The sequence below is a fragment of the Moschus berezovskii genome, chromosome 2 (assembly GCF_049115385.1).
Source record: "Moschus berezovskii isolate FMDL1 chromosome 2, NW_MosBer_1.0, whole genome shotgun sequence".
Classification (NCBI taxonomy): Eukaryota; Metazoa; Chordata; class Mammalia; order Artiodactyla; family Moschidae; genus Moschus; species Moschus berezovskii.
In genome coordinates this window covers 6,433,755-6,457,703 of record NC_142461.1, presented here as the reverse complement: position 1 = coordinate 6,457,703, position 23,949 = coordinate 6,433,755, and the positions used below count along the sequence as shown (strand labels likewise).

General features: G+C 46.2%; 2 protein-coding genes across 4 annotated transcripts in view; one reads left to right on the top strand and one right to left on the bottom strand.

Moving 5' to 3' along the window:
• KDM1A (lysine demethylase 1A) overlaps positions 1-4,813 on the bottom strand; it is a 66,508-nt gene extending 61,695 nt beyond the window's left edge. For 2 of the 3 annotated variants that reach the window (XM_088843444.1, XM_088843450.1), the window contains exon 1: positions 4,311-4,813. In XM_088843444.1, the coding sequence (XP_088699570.1) occupies positions 4,311-4,664 (354 nt within the window). In that variant the 5' untranslated portion in view covers positions 4,665-4,813. The remainder of the gene's footprint in view (positions 1-4,310) is intronic. The other variant, XM_055398263.2, reaches the window with a different exon arrangement.
• A 7,404-nt stretch (positions 4,814-12,217) lies between these two features.
• Positions 12,218-14,629, top strand: TEX46 (testis expressed 46). The gene is made up of 2 exons (XM_088841676.1): positions 12,218-12,409; positions 14,333-14,629. Exons 1-2 carry the CDS (start codon positions 12,218-12,220, stop codon positions 14,627-14,629), a joined length of 489 nt encoding a protein of 162 aa, XP_088697802.1.
• The last annotated feature ends 9,320 nt before the right edge of the window (positions 14,630-23,949 follow it).

The following is a 23,949-nucleotide window of genomic DNA, read 5'->3' as shown; positions in this document are numbered from 1 at the left end:
AAAGTATAAAACTGTTACAAGAAAACACAGGAGTAAATCTTTATGACATTGAATTAGGCAACAGTTCCTTAGATGGAACACTAGAAGCAAAAGGGACAAAAGAAAAAATATTAATAAACTGGAAACCAAAATTAAAACTTTTGTAATCACCATATATACACAACTCGAACTACTCAACAATAAAAATACAACACAATTTAAAGATGAGACAAGGAGGGATTCCCTGGTGGCTCAGTGATAAAGAAGTGTTAGTCACTCAGTCATGTCCAACTCTTAGTGACCCCACAGACTACAGTCCTGTCCAGGATCCTCTGTCCACAGAACTCTCCAGGCAAGAAAACTGGAGTAGGTTGCCTTTTCCTTCTCCAGGGGATCTTCCTGACCCAGCGATCAAACCTGGGTCTCCCGCACTGCAGACAGATTCTTTATTGTCTGAGCCACCAGGGAAGCTCTCAGTGGTAAAAAAAAAAAAAAAATCCACCTGCCAACACAGGATGCACGGGTTCAATCCCTAATCCTGGAAGATCCCACGTGCCCTGGAGCAACTAAGCCCTAGGCCACAACTACTGACCTGTGCTCTAGAGCCTGGGGGCCACAATTACTGAGCCCATGTGCTGCAACTAATGAAGCCTGTGTGCCCTAGAGCCTATGATCTGCAACAAGAAATGCTGCTGCAATGAGAAGTGTGTGCGCAACTAGAGAGTAGTCCCCGCTCGGTTCAGTCGCTTAGTCTTGTCCGACTCTTTGCAACTCCATGGACTGCACGCCAGGCCTCCCTGTCCATCACCAACTCCTGGAGTTTACTCAAACTCGTGTCCATTGAGTTGGTGATGCCATCCAACCATCTCATCCTCTGTAGTTCCCTTCTTCTCCCACCTTCAATATTTCCCAGCATCAGGGTCTTTTCAAATGAGTCAGTTCTTCGCATCAGGTAGCCCCTGCTAGCTCCAACTAGAGAAAAGCCCTTCCAGCAATGAAGACCCAACACAGACAAAAATACATTAAAGAAACAAAAAAAGAGCCAATGATAGAATGACAACTTTCACCAAAAAAGATATACAAATGGCCAATAAGTATACGGGAAAATACTCAAGTTAACATCTTTAGCTTACACATTAAAAAGCCACAATGAGGGGACTTCCCTGGTGGTCTAGTGGCTAAGACTCCACACTCCCAATGCAGAGGACTGGGGTTCAATCCCTGGTCAGGGAACTAGGTCCCGCATGTGGCAACCAAGACCCGGTGCATCCAAATACATAAATCAATAAAAATAATTATTAAAAAAAACCACAATGAGATACCACTTCACACCCACTGCTGCTGCTGCGGCTAAGGCGCTTCAGTCGTATCCAACTCTGTGTGACCCCATAGACGGCAGCCCACCAGGCTCCCCCATCCCTGGGATTCTCCAGGCAAGAACACTGGAGTGGGTTGCCATTGCCTTCTCCATCACACCCACTAGAATGGTTATAAATAAAGAGACAATATCAAGTGTAAATAGGATTGGAGAAATTAGGACTCTCAAATATTGATAGCGGGAATGTAAAATGATGAGGCTGCTATGGAAAACTGTTTGGCAGCTCCTCAAAAAGTTAAACAGTCCATGCTTGCTAAGTCGCATCCCACACAACCCAGTAATTCCACTCCTAGGTATCAAATCCAAGAGAACCAAAAACATTCACACAGGGCTTCCCTGGTGGTCCAGAGGTTAAGAATCCGTCTGCCAATGCAGAGCACACAGGTTCGATTCCTGGTCCAGGAAGATCCCACATTCCTTGGAGCAACTAAGCTTGGCACCACACTACTGAGGCCGGGCACCTAGAGACCATGCTCCATGAGAGAAGCCACCACAATAGGCCCAGGCACTGCAACTAGAGAAAGCCCATGTGTGGCAACGAAGACCCAGCAGAGTCAAAAATACATTAATTTTTTAAAAATTCACAGAAAAAACTTCACAAATGCTCACAGCAGCGATACTCATAATAGCCAAAAAGTGGAAACACCCTCAATGTCTATAAAATGATGAATGGATAAACAAAATGTGCTATATTCTCACACTGGAATATTATTTGGCCAGTGACCTATTAAGTTCTGAATGGAAGTACTACAACACCACAGATGAACTCTGAAAACATGCTAAGTTCAGTTCAGTTCAGTTGCTCAGTCGTGTCCGACTCTTTGCGACCCCATGAATCACAGCACGCCAGGCCTCCCTGTCCATCACCAACTCCCGGAGTTCACTCAAACTCATGTCATCGAGTCAGTGATGCCATCCAGCCATCTCATTCTCTGTCGTCCCCTTCTCCTCCCGCCACCAATCCTTCCCAGCATCAGACTCTTCTCCAGTGAGTCAACTCGTCACGTGAGGTGGCCAAAGTATTGGACTTTCAGCTTCAGCATCAGTCCTTCCAATGAACACCCAAGATTGATCTCCTTTAGAATGGACTGGTTGGATCTCCTTGCAGTCCAAGGGACTCTCAAGAGTCTTCTCCAGCACCACAGTTCAAAAGCATCAATTCTTCGGCGATCAGCTTCCTTCACAATCCAACTCTCACATCCATACATGCTAAGGCCAGACACAAAAGGCCAAATGTATTATGGCTCCATTTACATAAAATGTCCAGAAAAAAGGCAAATCCACAGTGACAGAAATTAGTTATTGCCAGGGGCTGGGGTTAAGGAGGAATGGAGAGTGCCTGCTAATGTTACAAATGTCTTTAGGTGATGATGAAACATCCTAAAATTGACTGTTGTGCTGGTTGCCAACTTTGTGAATATAATAAAAATCACTGAATAGACTCAAAAATGGTAAATTTATTTTTTGTGAATTCCCTCAATAAACTTTTTTTTTTTTTAAATCTCATCATCTGGTTTTCTGGCCACATTATCTATTGAAATAGTAAAATCAAAACCCAATTGGACTTCTGCCCTCTATTTCATTTCAGAGTTGGAAGCTGCCAACCTATGCTTTGGTTAAACCTCCCTCTCCCCTCAAGACATCCCTAGGGCAGGGTATTCTACGTGAGAGAGGTCTCAAAACTGGGCAATTTATTCTGAGGGCTCTCAGTAGGGGCAATACTCAAGAAGCTCCTCATACACACTGAACTGGTACACCCATTTAAATTATAGAGATAATATTCATAACTTGCTACTGCTAAGTTGCTTCAGTCGTGTCCGACTCTGTGCGACCCCATAGACGGCAGCCCACCAGGTGCCCCTGTCCCTGGGATTCTCCAGGCAAGAACACTGGAGTGGGTTGCCATTTCCTTCTCCAATGCATAAGTTACATTATTTAAATAGTTACCTAGAACTATATTTCCAGTTTTTTCAACTGTACCATGAAGTCCCAGAAAAGGCCTGCGTCTACAGTCTGCGCTCTAGCACTGCCCCAGTGTCCTGCTCACTGCTGGTGTCCCATGTGGCCCTTTTGTTTCAGAGGCTGATGATAGCCTACCGTGTTCTAAGTGTACGGTTTATATTCCAGTTCCACCACTTACTTAGCTTTCTGACTCTGGACAAGCTGCTTAAACTGGGAGCTTCAGCTTACTCATTCCTGAAATGAGGCTAGCAACACCTGCCAGTTACTATTATTTTAACAAACGTAAAAATGCTGGTCACGCTTTGAACATAGCATCTGGCCTCCAGAATTGTGAGGCAACTATTGTCTGTATATACTGTCCTTGTAACAGTGCCTTGACTAATTGATATTAATCAGCTTCCTCATGTGTAAAAATCCACATCAAAAGATCGCTGATAGAATAAAAGTGGGGAAAACTCGCTAGCACACAGCAAAATGCTTTAAAAAACAAAAACAAAAGTTCCTTCCCCCACCCTCCCGATCTCTCCGGCTAAGACAGTTTCTTTACCAACATCCTACAGCCTCAATGTGCTCCCAGCTGAAACACATATCGCCGAGCAGCTTCCAGACACATCTGTGGACAAACAAGGGATGAATGTCCCCGACAAGGCCAACCACAACACCACGTCAGGGAGCCATATTTTTTTTTTTCTAGTCAAGAAAACGAAAAGGTGGACGGGATGTATATGAGTGAAAAGACTCCCCTCCGAGATCCCCCTTTTCCTGGGACGGCCGGGTCCCGGCACAAAGACGCGTTCAGCACAGGCAAACACCCTCCCTTCTCTCACCCTACCCAGCCAGCCAGCCTGGAGGTGGGTGGAGGTCGGCGACCGGAGGGCGGGGTGGGCGCGGGGCCCAAGACCCGGGCTCGCGGAGGCGGGGGTGGGGGAATGAGGGCTGGACCACCTCAGGGGAGCTGGGCACCAGGTTCGAGGGTGGGGGCCCGCCTCACCTTCGCCCGCTTGCGCCGGCTGGTCCGTCGCCCCTCCGGTGTCTCTGCGATTCCCGTTTCCATGGGGGTCGCAGACCCAGGCACGGCGGTAGGCCCGGCTTGAGGCCCGGCGGACCCCGGCGGCTCGGCCAGGCCGCCGGGGGGCGAGGCCCGCGGGGGCTCCTTCTTGCGGGGAGTGCGCTCCCCAGCCGCCCCCGGCCCCGCCTCGCCAGGACCGGACAGGCCCGCGGGCGGAGCGGCCACCTCAGAGCCGTTCTCCGCGCCGCCTGCCACCCCCGCACCGGCCTCCGACCCGGCAGCCGCCGCCGCCGCCGCCGCGGCCGCCGCCGCCGCCGCCTTCTTCCCAGACAACATGTCGGGCCGCCGGGCCGCCGACGGCCGTAGGGGCCGCCCGGTCGGTGGGTCCGTGGATCCGGAGCCGCCCGGGCTCACTTCACGCAGCCCGCGCGCCGCCAACCGCCGCCGCGCACGCACGCGCTGTGCGCGCTCCCGCCGCGCCCGGACAATAAGGCCCCGGACGCCCCGGCCCCGCCCTCCCCGCTGCCATAGAGTGGCGTCCTCGAGGCTAGCGCGGCGCCACGGCAAATTGCGCGAAGCTTCCCTAGAGCGCCTCCTTAGCCTTCGGGGTCTGTCCCGGGACGGCTCTCATCCTAGGGCTTCTGTGCAACACTGTACATCCGAGGGTGACCATTTCCTCCAGAGACTTTCGTGTATTTATAAATTCATTCGTTCATTTGCTCATTCATTAGTTCAACTAGTATAAAGATGCTAACTACGTGACAAGAGTTTAATTATGAAGTTTTTGCTTTCAAAGAGTTTACAGTCTAGTGAGGGGCAGACACTGAAATGTAGCTGGTAGATCATCTTATTTACTATTTATAATTGCCCTACTTGGCTGGTAGATCATCTTATTTACTAGTCATAATTGTCCTGCTTGGATGGACTGGCAAAATCTTGGAGAGCAAATGAATCTCCTGGTAATAAAATGGGCAAAAATTAGGAAATACACAATGAGTCCAAATGGAACTGTCATTTCTTACTGGACTTTGTTCATACTCTTCCTTTTATGTGCACCCACACACACACAATTGCACTTTTGCACTTGCACCTCCTCACACTCCTATGCTCCCCATCCCTATTGCACATAACAGCTTTCCACTCCAGGTTAATTCTAATGTCGGCCCAGATTGTTAGTTCAGTCACTCAGTCGTGTCCGACTCTGTGACCCCATGAACTGCAGCATGCCAGGCCTCCCTGTCCATCCCCAACTCCTGGAGTTTGCTCAAACTCATGTCCATTGAGTCAGTGATGCCATCCAACCATCTGTTGTCCCCTTCTCCTCCCGCCTTCAATCTTTCCCAGGGTCAGGGTCTTTTCCAATGAGTCAGTTCTTCCCATCAGGTGGCCAAAGTATTGGAGCTTCAGCATCAGTCCTTACAATGAATATTCAGGACTGATTTCCTTTAGGATTGACTGGTTGGACCTCCTTGCAGTCCAAGAGACTCTCAAGAGTCTTCTCCAACACCACATTCAAAAGCATCAGTTCTTTGCCACTCAGCTATCTTAAGGTCCAACTCTCACATCCATACATGACTACTGGAAAAACCATAGCTTTGACTATATGGACCTTTATTGGTAAAGTAATGTCTCTGCTTTTTAATATGCTGTCTGGTGGAGGTGGTTTATTCTTTTAATTCTTCCAGGAATACGTCACTGACCTAACAGTGAAACAGGCCTTGTGTTCTTCAAGCTTATTTCCATCAGGACACAGAGTTGTCATCGCTTTTCTTACAAGTTTGTGTTTTCAAAGTATAATTTTCAAAAAATGATTCCATTTACAGGATGTTCAAGAACTAGTCTGACTAACCTCTAGTGACAGAATCTTATCAGTGGTTGCCTGGGATGAGGGTGGGGTTTGACTTCAAAAGAGCTGTAAAGAACTTGCTGGAAGTGATGGAAATGGTTTATATCTTTACTGGAGTGTGTATACATGAGTCAAAACTCATTGAACTATACATGTAAAATAGGTATATTTTATTTTATGTTGATTGTATGTTAAAGTAGTTGATTTTTTTTTTACTAAGTACATAGAAAAAAATCAAGTTCAGGAAAATTAAGTTCAAGGAAACTAAAGCTATGCCAGAAAGAAAACCATAGTACAGCATATGGTTCAGCTGTGAGCGACACATGTCCAAAATAACATGAACAATGAATATTATTTTAACCAAAGGGATAGAATTATATTGAGAGAATGGAGAAAAGAGAAAGTTTATGGAGGAGAGGAATGAGAGAGGTTTACAGAAGAGTCAGAATGGGGATGGATGAGGTTCTACATCGAAGCTAAATTCCCATCTTCCATCATAAAATGATAGTATGTAATGTTGAAACGGAGTAAGACCCTATGGTACTTGTCCTCCATGTCCTCTACCTGCCTTTTGTCTGTGGAAAATCTTTAGCCAAAGAACAAGTTTAATCTGAGAAGTGAGAAAATGCAGAAATGAAGGAAAACGGTCAAAAGAGACCAAATAACAATAGTTTAGTCATTGAGCAAACCCAAGTACCTTTAGTTCCTTCTCAGAGGCTATAGATAATACTCTGAGCCATATCCTGTGAGCTGTCTTACAGATTCTGAAACTCCCATTAAGTGGAAGAAGTTAACTACATAACGACCAGATTATATCCATGACAGAAGCTGCCACAGGCCTGAGAATTGGCCTCAAGGAAATGGGAACAAAGCAACTATAGAACTGAAGACTAATTGTACTTAAAACAATCAGGATGAAACTGGTCACATCACCGATGACCAATTTCAAGATGACTGTCAGAGATGACTGTGCTATTTCTACATGTAGCCTTCCCACTCAGACTGGCGTTGAACCCCCACATTCCCCCCTTGCCAGCATCCAAAAGCTTTCCTTTCCAACCTGGCCTCTTTAATGGCTTTTGAGTGGCAAGCAGTCTAACCCCCACTATCATTTATAATGTCAAAACTGAGAAATTCTGAAATAACAGAATAAGCATACTATTAAGATGTCTTGTTGTTTTTCAGTTGCTCAGTCATGTCTGACTCTTTGCGACCCCATGGACTGCTGCACGCCAGGCTTCCCTGTCCTTCACCATCTCCTGGAGCTTGCTCAGACTCATGTCCATTGAGTCAGTGATGCCATCCAACCATCTCATTCTCTGTCGTTCCCTTCTCCTCCTACTGTCTTTTCCAATGAGTTGGCTCTTCACATCACGTGGCCAAAGTTATTGAAGCTTCAGCTTCAGCATCGGTCCTTCCAATGAATATTTTGGTTTGATTTCTTTTAGGATTAATTGGTTTGATCTCCTTGCAGTCCAAGGGACTCTCAAGAGTCTTCTCCAACACCACAGTTCAAAAGCATCAGTTCTTTGATACTCAGCCTTCTTTATAGCCCAACTCTTTTTGCAGGTGGTGCTAGTGTTAAACAACCCACCTGCCAGCGCAGGAGACCTAAGAGACTCAGGTTTGATCCTTGGGTGGGGAAGATCCCCTGGATGAGGAAATGGCAACCCACTCCGATACTCTTGTCTGGAGAATCCCATGGACAGAGGAGCCTACAGTCCATAGGGTCGCAAAGAGTCAGACATGACTGAAGCAACTTAGCACACACCCACACTCACATCCATACACGACTACTGGAAAAACCATAGCTTTGACTGGATGGACCTTTGTCTCCAAAGTAATGTCTCTGTTTTTTAATATGCTGTCCAGATTTGTCATAGCTTTTCTTCCAAGGAGCAAGGGTCTTTTAATTTCATGGCTGCAGTCACTGTCCACAGTGATTTTGGAGCCCAAGGAAATAAAAGTCTGTCACTGTTTCCATTGTTTCCCCGTCTTATTTGCCATGAAGTGATGGGACCAGATGCCATGATCTTAGTTTTCTGAATGTTGAGTTTTAAGGAAGTTTTTCACTCACCTCTTTCATCTTTATCAAGAGGCTCTTTAGTTCCTCTTTGCTTTCTGCCTAAGGGTTGTGTCATCTGCATATCTGAGGTTATTGATCTTTCCCCTCTGCAATCTTGATTCCAGCTTGTGATTCATCCAGCCCAGCATTTCTCATGATGTACTCTGCATATAAGTTACTATTTAGATATATATAAATACCACAAGAAACAGCTAAAAGAATTGGAATTGGTTGGTTGAGTTCTGGAATGTGAGGATGGGAAGGGGTAAGATAGGAGATGGAAATTTGTTTGTTTTAAACCCCATAGTTCTATTTGACTAGCTTGCAAGTTTAGTAACTTAGTACCTGTAAACATTTATTTTTTTGGCCAGGCCAAGTAGCTTATAGAGATCTTAGTTTCTCCACCAGGAATCAAACCTATGCCCCCTGCAGTGGAAGCACAGAGCCCTAATCACTGGAACACTAGAGAGTCCCAGTAATCTGATAAAATTTAAAATTAGATTTTGCTAAAGTATCTGCTTGCCTTAAGGGTGTTGTCATCTGCATATCTGAGGTTATTTTTATTTCTCCCTGCAATCTTGATTCCAGCTTGTGCTTCTTCCAGCCCAGTGTTCCTCATGATGTGCTCTGCATATAAGTTAAATAAGCAGGGTGACAATATACAGCCTTGACGGACTCCTTTTCCTATTTGGAACCAGTCTGTTGTTCCATGTCCAGTTCTAACTGTTGCTTCCTGACCTGCATACAGGTTTCTCAAGAGGCAGGTCAGGTGGTCTGGGATTCCCATCTCTTTCAGAATGTTCCACAGTTTATTGTGATCCACACAGTCAAAGGCTTTGGCATAGTCAATGAAGCAGAAATAGATGTTTTTCTGGAACTCTCTTGCTTTCTCCATGATGCAGTGGATGTTGGCAATTTGATCTCTGGTGCCTCTGCCTTTTCTAAAACCTGCTTGAACATCTGGAAGTTCATGGTTCACGTATTGCTGAAGCCTGGCTTGGAAAATTTTGAGCATGACTTTACTAGCGTGTGAGATGAGTGCAATTGTGCAGTAGTTTGAGCATTCTTTGGCATTCCCTTTCTTTGGAATTAGAATGAAGACTGACCTTTTCCAGTTCTGTGGCCACTGCTGAGTTTTCCAAATTTGCTGGCATATTGAGTGCAGCACTTTCACAGCATCATCTTTCAGGAAAGTGAAACAGGAGAGTGAAAAGGTTGGCTTGAAGCTCAACATTCAGAAAACAAAGATCATGGCATCTGGTCCCATCACTTCATGGGAAATAGATGGGGAAACAGTGGAAACAGTGTCAGACTTTTATTTTTTTGGGCTCCAAAATTACTGCAGATGCTAATTGCAGCCAGGAAATTAAAAGATGCTTAATCCTTGGAAGGAAAGTTATGACCAACCTAGATAGCATATTAAAAAGCAGAGACATTACTTTGCCAACCAAGGTCCGCCTAGTCAAGGCTATGGTTTTTCCTGTGGTCATGTATGGATATGAGAGTTGGACTGTGAAGAAAGCTGATCGCCGAAGAATTGATGCTTTTGAACTGTGGTGCTGGAGAAGACTCTTGAGAGTCCCTTGGACTGCAAGGAGATCAAACCAATTAATCCTAAAAGAAATCAAACCAAAATATTCATTGGAAGGACTGATGCTAAAGCTGAAACTCCAATACTTTGGCCACCTCATGTGACGAGTTGACTCACTGGAGAAGAGTCTGATGCTGGGAGGGATTGGGGGCAGGAGGAGAAGGGGACGACAAAGAATGAGATGGCTGGATGGCATCACCGACTTGATGGACATGAGTTTGAGTGAACTCCGGGAGTTGGTGATGGACAGGGAGGCCTGGCGTGCTGTGATTCATGGGGTCGCAAAGAGTCGGATACGACTGAGCGACTGAACTGAACTGAAGTGAAAGTATCCGCTTGCAATACAGGAGACCTGGGTTTGATCTCTGGGTGGGGAAGATTCCCCTGGGGAAGGGAATGGCAATCCTCTTCAGTATTCTTGCCTGGAGAATTCCATGGACACTGGAACCTGGAAGACTACAGTCCACGGGGTTGCAGAATCAGACATGACTGACTGACACACACACAAAATTAGATTTTAAAATATGCATATCCTTGGACCCAGGACCTCTACTATCAGAAAAACATTCTAGGAAAATGTTTAAGTATATGTACAAAGATTTAACTTCAATATGTTTATCTCAGGTTCCTACAGGCCCAACAAGTGGCGACTAACTGAATATACTATTAGAATAATATAGTCATTAAAATTTACATTCGAACATAAAGAACTCTCGTACAAAATAGTGAGCATATGTCAAAGATGTATTTAACCAATTATTGAGAGGACCAGCAGGTTGATAAAACTGGTTCAAAGGAAAATATAAGAAAATGATAAATAGTCACCAGTCATTAGAACACAGAATGCTGGAATAAGACTGTGACGTTGAATAAGAAAAAAAAAGTCCTACAAGTCTGTAAAACTGTAAGCATTGAGGTTACTTTTTCTATCAGAATTCATTTGCATCTATTTACAAAAACAATCATTTGCAAATTATCCATTTTTTCCAGAAATAACCCATTTTGAAATTGTAATTCATTTTAAATTAACTTTTAAAAATTGGAGTAAATTACACATAGCATAAAATTTACCATATTAACTGTTTTAAAGTGTACAGTTCACTAGTGTTAAGAGTGTTCACATGATTCTGCAGTCTCAAGAATGCTTTTCATCTTATAAAACTTTGTACCCATTAAACAACAACTCATCATTCCCCTCTGTCTGCAACCCCTGCCAACCACCGAAATTCTACCTCTGTCTCTATAAATTAAAAAAAAGCAAACTGGGGGCCGTGCTGGGTCTTTGTTGCTGCTCACCATCTTTCTCAAGTTTCAGAGAGCAGGGTCTACTTCCTAGTTGCAGTGCATGGGCTTCTTATTGGGTGGCTTCTCTTGTTGCAGAAAACAGGCTTAGGTGTGCGGCCTTCCGTAGCCGCGGTACACGGGCTTAGCTTCTCCACAATGTGTAGAATCTTCTTGGACCAACGATCAAACCCAGGTCCCCTGCACTGGCAGGCAAATTCTTAACAACTGCCCCACCAGGGAAGTCCTGTCTCTATAAATCTGATCACACTATTTAGCTCAGAAGTGGAGTCAAACAGCTTTTACTTTTTGCTTGTTTCACTTAGCATAATGTTCTCAAAGTTCATCCATGTGGTAGTGTGTGTCAGAATTTCCTTCCTTTTTAAGACTAATCCCACTGTAGTTATATACAACTTTTTTTATTATTATACCATAAATAAGTTTTATTTATCCATTCGTCTGTTGATGGATCTGGGGGTTGCTTCCACCTTTTAGCTATTATGAGTAATACTGGTATGAATGTGGGTATACAAGTATCTCTGCAAGACCCTGGTTTCAATTCGTTGGGATATGCCCAAGTGAAATTGCTGGAGCAACTTTTCCATCTGACTTTAGAGAGTCAGGACCCTAATCAATATTAAATCCAATAAAGCAGCAAGTGACCAACAAGTGGACCAGTTAGACAATATCCTAGTATGACTGTGAACATGCCCGCAGAAATCTTTTTGCCTTATTTCCAAGGTTTGGATGATTTTTCTTTGCGGTCTCGCTCTCTGTGAGGGGAGGGGCTCTGTACTGCTCACCACTTTATCCCCAGCGACCTGGCCCGGAAGTGCGGCTGAATGGCTGAGGTATCGCAGAGGCGCCCTTTACTTGGCTGGTGTGCGGATGTCATGAGATGATGCCTGTGAACTGCCTGTCAAAGTCTGGCACATTGCGGTTGCTTGAGACATAAGAGGAGTTAATATTATTGTTACGCGGCAGCTGGGGATAGGGGCCGGTTATGACTCAGAGTGGGGAGCAGCCAGGACTCGTGTCATGGAGGGCAGCTGTCCTAGATGGGGGACTGAGGCGGGACCTCAGGGCCTGGGTGCTCTCAAGCCATAATGCTGGGGGACCTAATGTCTCTTTTAAGGAGTCTCCACGGGATACTCACTTCCTCAGGCACCACAGGAGCATTGATGGCTTGGCTGATCAGCTATAAGCCAGCCTTGTTTGGCTTTCTATTCCTTCTGCTGTTGCTTAGCAACTGGCTGGTCAAGCATGAACTCAAACCTACTCCTCAAGAGCCCCAGAAGGTGAGCAAGAGGGGTCTTAGCTTCCGCTGAGGGTGATGGGAGAGTCAGAGCTAGATTGTGGGGTGGGGAGACAGGAAAGGTGTCGGGAGAATTGGGCAAGACGGAGAAATCTGACTCTGGTCTAAGAGTCTTGTTCTGTAGCTCCCTCTTGGGTGATGGGGGACAAAGCATTTTCTTCATGAAGCTTCATTGCCTCGACTAAAAACTAGGGCCCATCCCAGACTCTACTTCTTGTTTGATGACACAGACTTTGACAACAGTAACAGCTACCTTAGGTATTTCAAATTACTTTTATTTTATTTGGCTGTGCCGGGCCTTAGTTCTGGCACCTGGAACCCTTAGTTGTGGCATGCGATGTCTTAGTTTCAGCGTGTGGGATCTAGTTCCCTGACCAGGGATGGAACTTGGGCCCCCTGCATTGGAAGCAGGGAGTCTTAGCCACTGGACTACCAGGGAAGTCTCCAAGAACTACTTTAAAGGGGGGAGATTAAAATGGGTACAGTTAAAAACATGTGTGACATAGATACTTCTCTCACACTGAATAATGAAGGCAGCAGAAATATATCTAGATTATGACATGTTTTATATAAAGTTAAAAAAACATGCAAAACAATATCCTGCCTTGGGTATGGATACCTGTGTACAGTGAAAGAACATTAAGGCAGGATTTCTCAACCTCTGCACGACTGACATTTGGGGCTGGATAATTCTCTGTGATGAGGGGACTGTCTTGCACAATGCTGGAATTTTGTCAGTATCCCTGTACCTACAAGGTGCCAGCAGCACCCCTCACCTGTTTTGTGACAGCTAAAAAGTTCTCCAGACATAGCCAATTGTTCCAGGGGAGAGCAGAATAGCCTCCCATTGAGAACTGGTATCAAATGGAGTAAAGAAATTCATGGATAATATAAGTACCAAATCCAGGATTACGGTTGAGATAAGGTTCAGGGATGGAAGGGAACACTGCAGGAGCAGACTCCATAGAGGATATCAATTACCTTTGTGATATTGTATTTCTTAAGTTGGTGTAGGAACATGGGTATTTGTTGTGATATTTACTTTTTCTGCATGTCTGAAGTATTTGATTCTTAAATGGCTTTAAAGACCAGGAATTTGTAGTTGAATATGAAAAGAAAAAAATGTTGTATTCTTATCAACTGCATGCAGAGAGGGGCGGGACAGATAAAGATGACAGGGATCAGAGCATTACATGAAACCACTGAGACTTGGAGGTTTTATGAGGCCCAACTAAACTCTCAGAGAGGCATGCTGGGACTTAGAGAACGAACTTAAGGTTGCCGCGGGGAGGAAGGGTCGGGGAAGGGATAGTTATGGAGTTTGGGATGGACAGAGTACACATTGCTATGCTTAAAATGGATAACCAACAAGGAACTAATATGCAGCACAGGGAACTCCGCTTAATGCTGTCTGGCAGCCTGGATGGGAGGGGAGTTTGGGGGGAAATGGATATGTGTATATGTATGGCTGAGTCCCTTTGCTGTCCACCTGAAACTATCACAACGTTGTTAGTTGGCTATACTCCAATACAAAATATATATATATATATTTTAAAGAGGCATGTTGGGAAAAGCACAAGCTCTAGAGACAGCCATGTTTGGGTTAAGGATTTTACGTCCTCTGTGAATACAGCTTAGCGGGCCATTTCACTTATTCCTATGAACCAAAGGCAGGGCAGTCCTAGGTCCTGGGAGTTTGGGGGCTCTCATGCTGGCTGGGTGATGCTGAGAAAGGGCCATTTCCTCCCTGGGCTCCATTCTTTCACTCACGAGATGAGGCAAAGAGGCAGGTCCTTAGGTGTCGGTCATGAAATTGACCAAGATCATGTTTGTAACTCACCTGGCATGGGAAAGGATGACCGTTATTAACCAACTTTTCCTCTGTTTGTGGCCATGGGGAGTTCAGGAAGAGGCCGTGCAATCCAAGACTTGCGAAGCCAAAACCAACGGCACCTGCCTAAACACGAAAGAAGTGGAGAGACTGCACGCCTGCTTCGCCCTCCAGGACAAGATCCTTGAACGGCTTATGTTCAGTGAAATGAAGCTGAAGGTCTTAGAAAATCAGATGTTCATCGTATGGAATAGGATGAATCACCGCAAGCAGTCAAGCCGACGGCGGACTTTTCCAGCAGGAAAACACAGAACGCGGAGGCGGGAGTCTCTTTGCTCCATCCTCTCTGATTGCACTTCCAATTCCCCCTAATGAGGCCGCAGAGACTGCGGTGGGCTGGCCTCTTCTGATGTTATCTTTCCTCAGTAAAGCCCAATCAGAGACTACTGAATTTTCTTAGTGAATCACAGTGGACAGGACACCTGGAGGCAGAGAGATCGGTCGCCTCTAGGAAGGAAATCTGTACTCACCGGGGCACCAGATCGTGCCTTATGACACAGCCTGCTGGGGGCTCTCAAATCCAGCCCTTCCTCTCTTTCCACCTTTACCCTGGTCCAGGGCCCTCTCTTCCTGTCCACCTTGAGTCTTATAACCGCCTTCCCAGTGTGGTCCCGGCCTCCAGTCATCCCTCCCGCTGGGCTCAGAGGCCACAGGCAGCCCTGCCAAGCACAGCTCTGAGACTGTTCACTACCTTTTCTTGGGCCAATGCCTGGCCACAGTTGGCAAAACTCCTCACCATGGTGTTCAGGCCCCATGATCTGACCCCCTTCCCAGCCTTCTTTCCCAGTTTCTCCTTTTTGCCTGCTTTTCCCCCTATGCCAGAGTATCCTAAGCATCCATCACTAGTATGCTCCCTTTGTATTTTTTCCAGAGCTGTGAACCACCTGAATGTTTACTTCAATATTGTCCCTTTGAATCGACTGTTTTTTTCTTTAATAAATTTACCTGTAAAGGAAAATAATAATACAAATAAATAATTTATCCATAAATTAAAAAATAGTACCATTTGCTTGAAACAGAACCTGTCAAAATAAAGACAATTAAAAGATAACAATCTTATGAAGCTCCATCCAGAGCTTAGTTGTCCACTTGGAAGGCCTGAATCAGTAAAATTTGGATTAAAAAGGGAGTTTAGCTAGTGTTAGCGCTTGAAAGATATGCAGCCCTCAGGAGAGACTTTTCTCCAAAAAGGAGAATTGGGAAGGAAGTCTCTACCTTGCTGTGGGATCCAGTGTGACTTAATGCCCTGTGGGTATCCCACTTAAAATCATCTCTCTGGAACTTCCCTGGTGGTCCAGTAGCTAAGACTCCATGCTCCCAATGCAGGGGACCTGGGTTCAATCCTGGTCAGGGAACTAGACCCCACATGTTACAAGTAAGAGATCACATGCTGCAGTGAAAATCAAAGATCCTGCGTGTCACAACGAAGACCTGTCACAGCCAAACAAATAAATATTAAAGACATTGTTGGTAAAAATAAATCAATGCAATATTTCATCTCTCTCCCCCAAAGTTTCTTGTACTCGCCTCAGTTGAGGTTGACCAGCCATCCCCCAAATGCAGTCACATCTTTGCTCACGTGGTTTCTCCCCCCGGAATCCCTTATCTTCCCCTTTCTGCTATTATAATTCTATGCTTCTTCCACAGTCACCACCTGCAGAAAGCTTCCCTCAAACAAGCTGTAATGAATCTCTTTCCTTAGTCTTCTTATGGCAGTTAAAAAAAAATTCTTAAAACATTTATTTTTGGCTCTGCTGGGTCTTCGTTGCTTTCTCTAGTTGCGGCAAGCGGGGGCAGCAGTGGGCAGGCTTCTCATCGTGGAGGCTTCTCTTGTTGCAGAGCACAGACTCTAGGGGCGCAGGCTTCAGTAGTTGTGGGTCATGGGCTCAGTAGTTGCCGCTCAGGAGTTGTGGTGCACGGGCCCAGGTGCTCTGCAGCACGTGGGATCCTCCCGGGCCAGGAATTGAACCAGCGTCACCTACATTGGCAGGTGGATTCTTTACCACTGAGCCTCCAGGGAACCTCCTCTTACAGCATTTTATCTGTAATGCTACCATTCAGTTCAGTTCAGTTGCTCAGTTGTGTCCAACTCTGCTACCCCATGGACTGCAGCACGCCAGGCCTCCCTGTCCATCACCTACTCTTGGAGTTTACCCAAACTCATGTCCATTGAGTGGGTGATGCCATCCAACCATCTCATCCTCGGTCGTCCCCTTCTCCTGCCTTCAGTCTTTCCCAGCATCACGGTCTTTTCAAATGAGTCAGTTCTTTGAATCAGGTAGCCAAAGTATTGGAGTTTCAGATACAGCATCAGTCCTTCCAATGAACACTCAGGACTGATCTCCTTTAGGATGAACTGGTTGGATCTCCTTGCAGTCCAAGAGACTCTCAAAAGCCTTCTCCAACACCACAGTTCAAAAGCAACAATTCTTCGACACTCAGTTTTCTTTATAGTCCAGCTCTCACATCCATACATGACCACAGAAAAAACCATAGCCTGACTAGATGGACTTTTGTTGGCAAAGTAATGTCCCTGCTTTTTAATATGCTGTCTAGGTTGGTCATAACTTTCCTTCCAAGGAGCAAGTGTCTTTGTCTGCAGTCACCATCTTCAGTGATTTTGGAGCCCCCAAAAATAAAGACTGCCACTGTTTCTCCATCTATTTCCCATGAAGTGATGGGACCAGATGCCATGGTCTTAGTTTTCTGAATGTTGAGCTTTACGCCAACTTTTTCACTCTCCTCTTTCACTTTCATCAAGAGGCTCGTTAGTTCTTCTTCATTTTCTGCCATAAGGGTGGTGTCATCTGCATATCTGAGGTTATTGATATTTCTCCCAGCAATCTTGATTCCAGCTTGTGCTTCTTCCAGCCCAGCGTTTCTCATGATGTACTCTGCATATAAGTTAAATACGCAGCGTGATAATATACATCCTTGACATACTCCTTTTCCTATTTGGAACCAGTCCATTGTTCCATGTCTAGTTTTAACTGTTGCTTCCTGACCTGCATACAGATTTCTCAAGAGACAGAGCAGGTGGTCTGGTATTCCCATCTCTTTCAGAATTTTCCAGTTTGTTGTGATCCACACAGTCAAAGGCTTTGGCATAGTCAATAAAGCAGAGATAAATGTTTTCCTGGAACTCTGTTGCTTTTTTGATGATCCAATGGATGTTGGCAATTTGATCTCTGGTTCCTCTGCCTTTTCTCAATCCAGCTTGAACATCTGGAAGTTCACGGTTCACGTATTGCTGATTCCTGGCTTGGAGAATTTTGGGCATTACTTTACTAGTGTGTGAGATGAGTGCAATTGTGCGGTAGTTTGAGCATACTTTGGCATTTCCTTTCTTTGGGATTGGAATGAAAATTGACCTTTTCCAGTCCTGGGGCCACTGCTGAGTTTTTCAAGTTTGTTGACATATTGAGTGCAGCACTTTCACAGCATCATCTTTTAGGATTTGAAATAGCTCAACTGGAATTCCATCACCTCCACTAGCTTTGTTCATAGTGATGCTTTCTAAGGCCCACCTGACTTCACATTCCAGGATGTCTGGCTCTAGGTGAGTGATCACACCATCGTGATTATCTTGGTCGTGAAGATCTTTTTTGTACAGTTCTTCTGTGTATTCTTGCCACCTATTCTTAATATCTTCTGCTTCTGTTATGTCCCTACCATTTCTGTCCTTTATTGAGCCCACCTTTGCATGAAATGTTCCCTTGGTATCTCTAATTTTCTTGAGGAGATCTCGACCATAGAATGTATCACAACCTGCTCATACAGATGGCTATACTTCCCCATCACTCGTCAACTAGATTATGGACTCTTTCAAGACAAGCACAGCATCTTGTATACCTTGTATACCCACCTTAGCACCTAACACCATGGCTAGCATACAGTCAGTGCTCAATACATAACAAGTATGACTGTTGATCACAGTCGTGCATGTCCTGACATTTTCTTTGCCCTTTCATTTTATGATGATTTTCCTATATCCTGTTTTGTTTAAGAGCAGGATCCTTGGAGCTAAACTCCCTGGTGTCAGATCCCAACCCGGGCAACTTTTCGTTGTGTGATTCTGGACATCGAGTTAGTTAAGTGCTGTACTTCAGTTTCCTCAGCTATAAGATGGCCTCACCAATTGTCGTGAGGATTAGATACATTATCACAGGTCTTTGCTAAATGATCCCTTCCCAGTGAGGACTAGGCCACCGTATCTAAAATTATACCCTCCCTTGTATGTCGGCATCTTCTACTTGCCCCTCCAGGCCCACTCGCCATCCTTCTGCCTTTTCTGCCAGGGAGCCAACCTGCATCATCAGGTTCCTTTGCTCCTTGTCTTCCAGTTGAGTTTGGCTGAAAGGGAAGTGTGGCAGAGGATTTGAGGGAAGGAAGGGGTTGGGGTGCTTATTGCCTCATGTGGGGTTGCCTTGGGCTGGTTTCGGGCTGGCTGGGTAAGCACAGAGGAGGCTCTCTCTAAGACCTTCTTCCCATTCCCTTCTGGCCCAAGGGCAGTAGTATCCCCCTAGTTACCAGTCCAGGGGTACTGCACCACCATGTACGTTCTCTATAGCCTGTTCACATCTTTGTAAACAGTCCATTTTACACAGCTTCATGGGCCATTGCTAATGGTCTTGCTGTAGGGCCAAGTCTTTGAACCACCCAGAACTGGACCATTAGGAGAATGTCCATATGGTAACCCTTGTTGTGGAGATGTATTCAACAATGCTACAACAAACTCAATCTAACATTACCATATGAATGAACCTACAGTAAGGCCCTGCATCTTAAAGAGAGCATCTGGGATGAAAAAGCTGATTAAAAAACTATGTGGCCGTGGGGACTTCCCTGGTGGTTCCGTGATTAAGAATCCACCTTTTATCCAGGGGACTCAGGTTCTACCCTGGTCTGAGAATTAAGATCTCACACACCTTGGAGCAACAAAGTGCACGTGCTGCACGAGAGACGGAGCAACACCCGATGGGCCTTGCCTCTCCCATCAAGTCCTCTGCCTGCCTTTTGCAGAAAACTTTAGTCAAAGAAAAGTTTAATCAGAAAAGTGAGAAATGTGGAAAGAAAGAAAAACAGTCAAAGGAGACTAAATTATAGTAATAATAGTGTAGTCATTAAGTATACTCAAGAACCTTCAGTTCTTTCTCAAAGGCTGTAGATAACATTCTGAGCCATATCCTGTGAGCTGTCTTATCGATACTAAAACACCGGATGAAGAAGTTAACTACATGATGACCAGACTGCACTCAGCTGCCACAGTTCTGAGAACTGACCACAAATAAATGGGAACAAGTGGACCCTGGAACCGAAGATTAACTGAGCTTAAAGCAACCAAGATGAGGCAGGTCAGACCAGTGAAGGCCAATTTGAAGATGACGGTCAGCTGACTGTGCTGTTTCTGCACGTAGCCCCTCCCCGTCACTCTGGTTATAAAAGCTCTCGCTCCCTGCTTGTTGGAGCAGTTGGGGGTGGTGGTGGGGGTGGCAGAGGCCTTTGCCCCCCTCCCCTCTCCCCCGTCAGTTACTGGCATCTGAAATAAGGCAAGCTTTCCTTTCTACCAGCCTGGCCTATTTATTGGCTTTTGAGTAGCCGGACCCACACACTTCTTTCGGTAACACACGTAGAGTCCACGTGCCACCACGGAAGATCCTGAATGATGAAACAATTCCGCGTGCTACAACTAAGACCCAACAGAGCCAAATAAATAAATAAATGTTAAAAAGAAAGCGATTGTGTGGCGATCACATCCACTTTGGGGCACTAGATCCACACTTGGACCTACCATAACAGTGAAAGCACCATCGTAGGTCTGGGAGGGCCCATCGAGGGTCTGTTTGACTTACGAAGTCGCTCGTGCTCAGGGAGTGTGCATTACTTGCCAGGAACGTTGACCTGTGGCTCCAGGTGGCACAGTGGCCTCCGGATCTGACCAACTGGCAATGTGGTTGTCTTGGATTCTGACCACTGTAAACATGGTTTAGGTGTATGGAGCGGTTGTTCTCTTCCACCAAGCCGATAGCGGACCCTGATGAGTACCTTTGTCACACGCAGGACTTCCCTGCACTAATGAATACAGCCTGCTAATGAAATTATCTCTATGGCACTCCTTCCAGCTGTCGACATGGAATTCGCTTCCTCTTCCACACTTCCCACCTGCAGGGTCGGGGGCGGTACAAATGAGGCTTGGTAAGGCTGGTTTGTGGAACAATGACATTAGTCATCCCCTCAAGATCCTCCCTGGGCACTGAGGAGGTGGATAAGCCCCCCCGATGGGTCAGGCAAGTGTGGCAACTCCTGGGTGCTTATGGAGGTAAATGTTCTGGGAAAGGACAGATCAACTACCTCATCCCAGGCACACGACAGACCCCAGCAAATCTAGGAAGAACATACACAGTGAGCTCAGGGTGGAGGGGTAAATACTCTCTCTTCTCTTCTTCCGGACCTGAACAGGCAAGGCTAAACGACCTCAATCAGCTGCTCATGCCAGGACCAGGGCATGAATCTGTCACAGGAATAGACCATTCCTACCTGCTCTCACCGTACTCAATTATGGGAAACCTTATCGGTGTCTCTCTCTGACAATGGCAAGGGACCTTGCTCCCAACAGCCATAGCCAGTACCTGCTGCGCCTGCTTTTACAACCATGTTCTCATTCTCCTCATGGATGAGTTTTTAAAAATTATTTATTTGGCGGCTGCTGCTGCTGCTAAGTTGCTTCAGTTGTGTCCGACTCTGTGTGACCCCATAGACGGCAGCCCAGCAGGCTCCGCCATCCTTGGGATTCTCCAGGAAGAACACTGGAGTGGGTTGCCATTTCCTTCTCCAATGCATGAAAGTGAAAAGTAAAAGTGAAGTCGCTCTGTTGTGTCCAACTCTTAGTGATCCCATGGACTGCAGCCTACCAGGCTCCTCCGTCCATGGGATTTTAAAGGCAAGAGTATTTGGCTGCACCAGATCTTATTTGCAGCATGCAGGATCTTTAGCTGAGGCATGTGGGATCTAGTTTCCTGACCAGGGATCAAACCCAGGCCCCCTGCATTGGGAGCTCGGAGACTTAGCCACTGGGCCACCAGGGAAGTCCCCCATGGATGACGCTGAGGCCTGCTGAAAGAATATTGAGCCTTGGCGCCCTTTGTAACCCCCAAACTGTCCTGCATTCTGGATATCCTTGCTTTCTCCTTGGACATAATGGCACCTGCATACAAACCTTCATGATCACACAAGACCGGTGGGCAAGGCAACACTTTCCAGCACCAGCCTCAGGTGCCACTGACACAACATGTTCCCGGGTATTAATATTAAGTACACGGCTTTCACCATTTTATGCAGGTTTCCCTCCCATAGACAGGTAGAATCATGATCCACAACCGCTCTGGAAGGAAGTCACCCTGGGGACAGCCAGGGCTCTCACTGTCAAGGTTATCATCATTTCATAGCTCAGGATCTAACCACACAGCTTTGGACGATTTGCTGGCCAGCTAGGGGAGTAACCACGCTGGCCAACATCTCCTGCTGTTTCTGGGTTAACACTTTGAGCCAAGTCAAGAAGCCCATGCAGTGACTGTAGCTGCAAGCCCAATGCCTCCAGGCTACTTCTCCATCTGAACCTGAGGCTTTCTCTCTAGATTTGGCATGGACTCCATGGCCAGATGGCTCAGGCCTTGGTGATAGGCTTTGTACAATTACTACTCCAGGCCTCTCTCCAGCATTAATCCATCGTTGCCTGTTCGGAAGTGACTTATGAGCTCAGTTGAGTCTGCTCTTGTTTTTTTTTTTTGGTAATATTTATTTATGTGTTTGGCTGCACTGGGTCCCAGTTTCAGCAACCAGAATCTTCAGTTTCAGCTTAAATTGCAGCATGGACACTCTCATTTATGGCATGTGGGATCTAGTTCCCCGACTGGGGATTGAGCCTGGGCTCATTGCATTGGGAGAGCAAACACTTAGATACTGGTCCATCAGTGAAGTCCCTATACTTATTGATTTCTACTTCCTTTTGGCAGGCTTATATTTCATGAGCCCCAAGGCTAGAGGATTGGCCTTGGAAAAACAATTTGGACTGTATTGGAAGACCCTAGCAGCACACTCCAGGTTTCTAGCAGCAGGTGGGCTCCAGAGGGTCCTCCTTTCCCACAGCAGAAATGGTTCTGCCTGGTCTCTACTTCCCATGGGCGGCTCCTGCCCTCAGCACTGCAAACAATTCCCCTGTGGTCTGAGCTCAGATCATGTTTTCTTTACTTGCAAGACTAATCTTACACTTGCCAAAAAATTGTAGAGTAGGGGATGGGGGTGAGGGGTCCATCTCCTGCAGCACACTCTGGGAGGTCTCCAGCTATATCCCGACCCCCATGTCTCTCGCCACATGAAGACAAGGGGTTGGACTGATGACCCAAAGCCTCCAATTTCCCCAGTAAAGCTGGATTTGCATCTGCGCTGTGTGACTTTGTGAATTCACCTTCACCTTCACTACACTCAGTCTCCTGGACCTTGGGGTTCAGTCTTCAGATAATTTCTTTACTCCTTCTTACTCTCTTGGTGGTTTTAAATAGCATTTTCCTGGGACTTCTCTGTAGGTCTAGCGGCTAAAATTCCACGCCCCCAGTGCAGGGAGCCTGGGTTCAATCCCCGGTCAGGGAACTAGATCTCACATACCACAACTAAGACCTGTTGCAGCCAAATAAATAGATATCGTCCACTGGTACATGTCAGTGATTTTCTAAACTGTATCTTTGATACAGACCTCTAACTCCCAGACTCTTAACGTCGAACTGCCTGCTTCCACACCTTCACTGGACATCTCAAATCCATCCTGAGTCCATCCTGAACTCTCTGCCTCCTCTCAAACGCTCTTCCACATGCGGGCGTCCCCATCTCATAGTAAAAGTCAGCCCTCCGCTTCCAGTTGCTCAGGCTGAAAAGTTTGGAGCTGGTCCCGACGCCTCTCTCCTCTCGCATCCAGCTCTAATTCATCAGCGAGTGCTATTGGCTCTACCTTCCAAGTGGTTCAACTCCTGGGTTGGGAAGGTCTGTTGGAGAAGGGATAGGCTACCCACTCCAGTTTTCTTGGGCTTGGTGGCTCAGCTGGTAAAGAATCTGCCTGCAATGCAAGAGACCTGGGTTTGACCCCCGGGTTGGGAAGATCCGCTGAAGAAGCGAAAGGCTACCCACTCCAGTATTCTGGCCTAGAGAATTCCATGGACTGTACAGTCCATGGGGTTGCAAAGAGTCAGACACGACTGAGCGACTTTCACTTTCATTTTCCAAGCATATCCAGAGTCTCTCTTCTCACCATCTCCCCTGCAGCTCCATGCCACCACCATCTCTCACCTGAATGAGACCCAGGTCTTCCTGCCCCTGCCCTTCCCCTCTAGTCCTTTCTCAACACGGAAGCCGGAGTGCTTGCTTCCTTAAAATTGTGTCAGGTTGGAATTCCCTAATGGCACAGTGGATAAGAATCCACCTGCCAATGCAGGGGACATGGGCACGAACCCTGGTCCAGGAAGATCCCAGATGCTGCAGGCAACTAAGCTGGTGTGCCACAATTACTGAGCCCACGCTCTAGAGCCTGTGAGCTGCAAATTCTGAGCCCGTGTGTTGCAATTACTGAAGCCCGTGCCCCACAG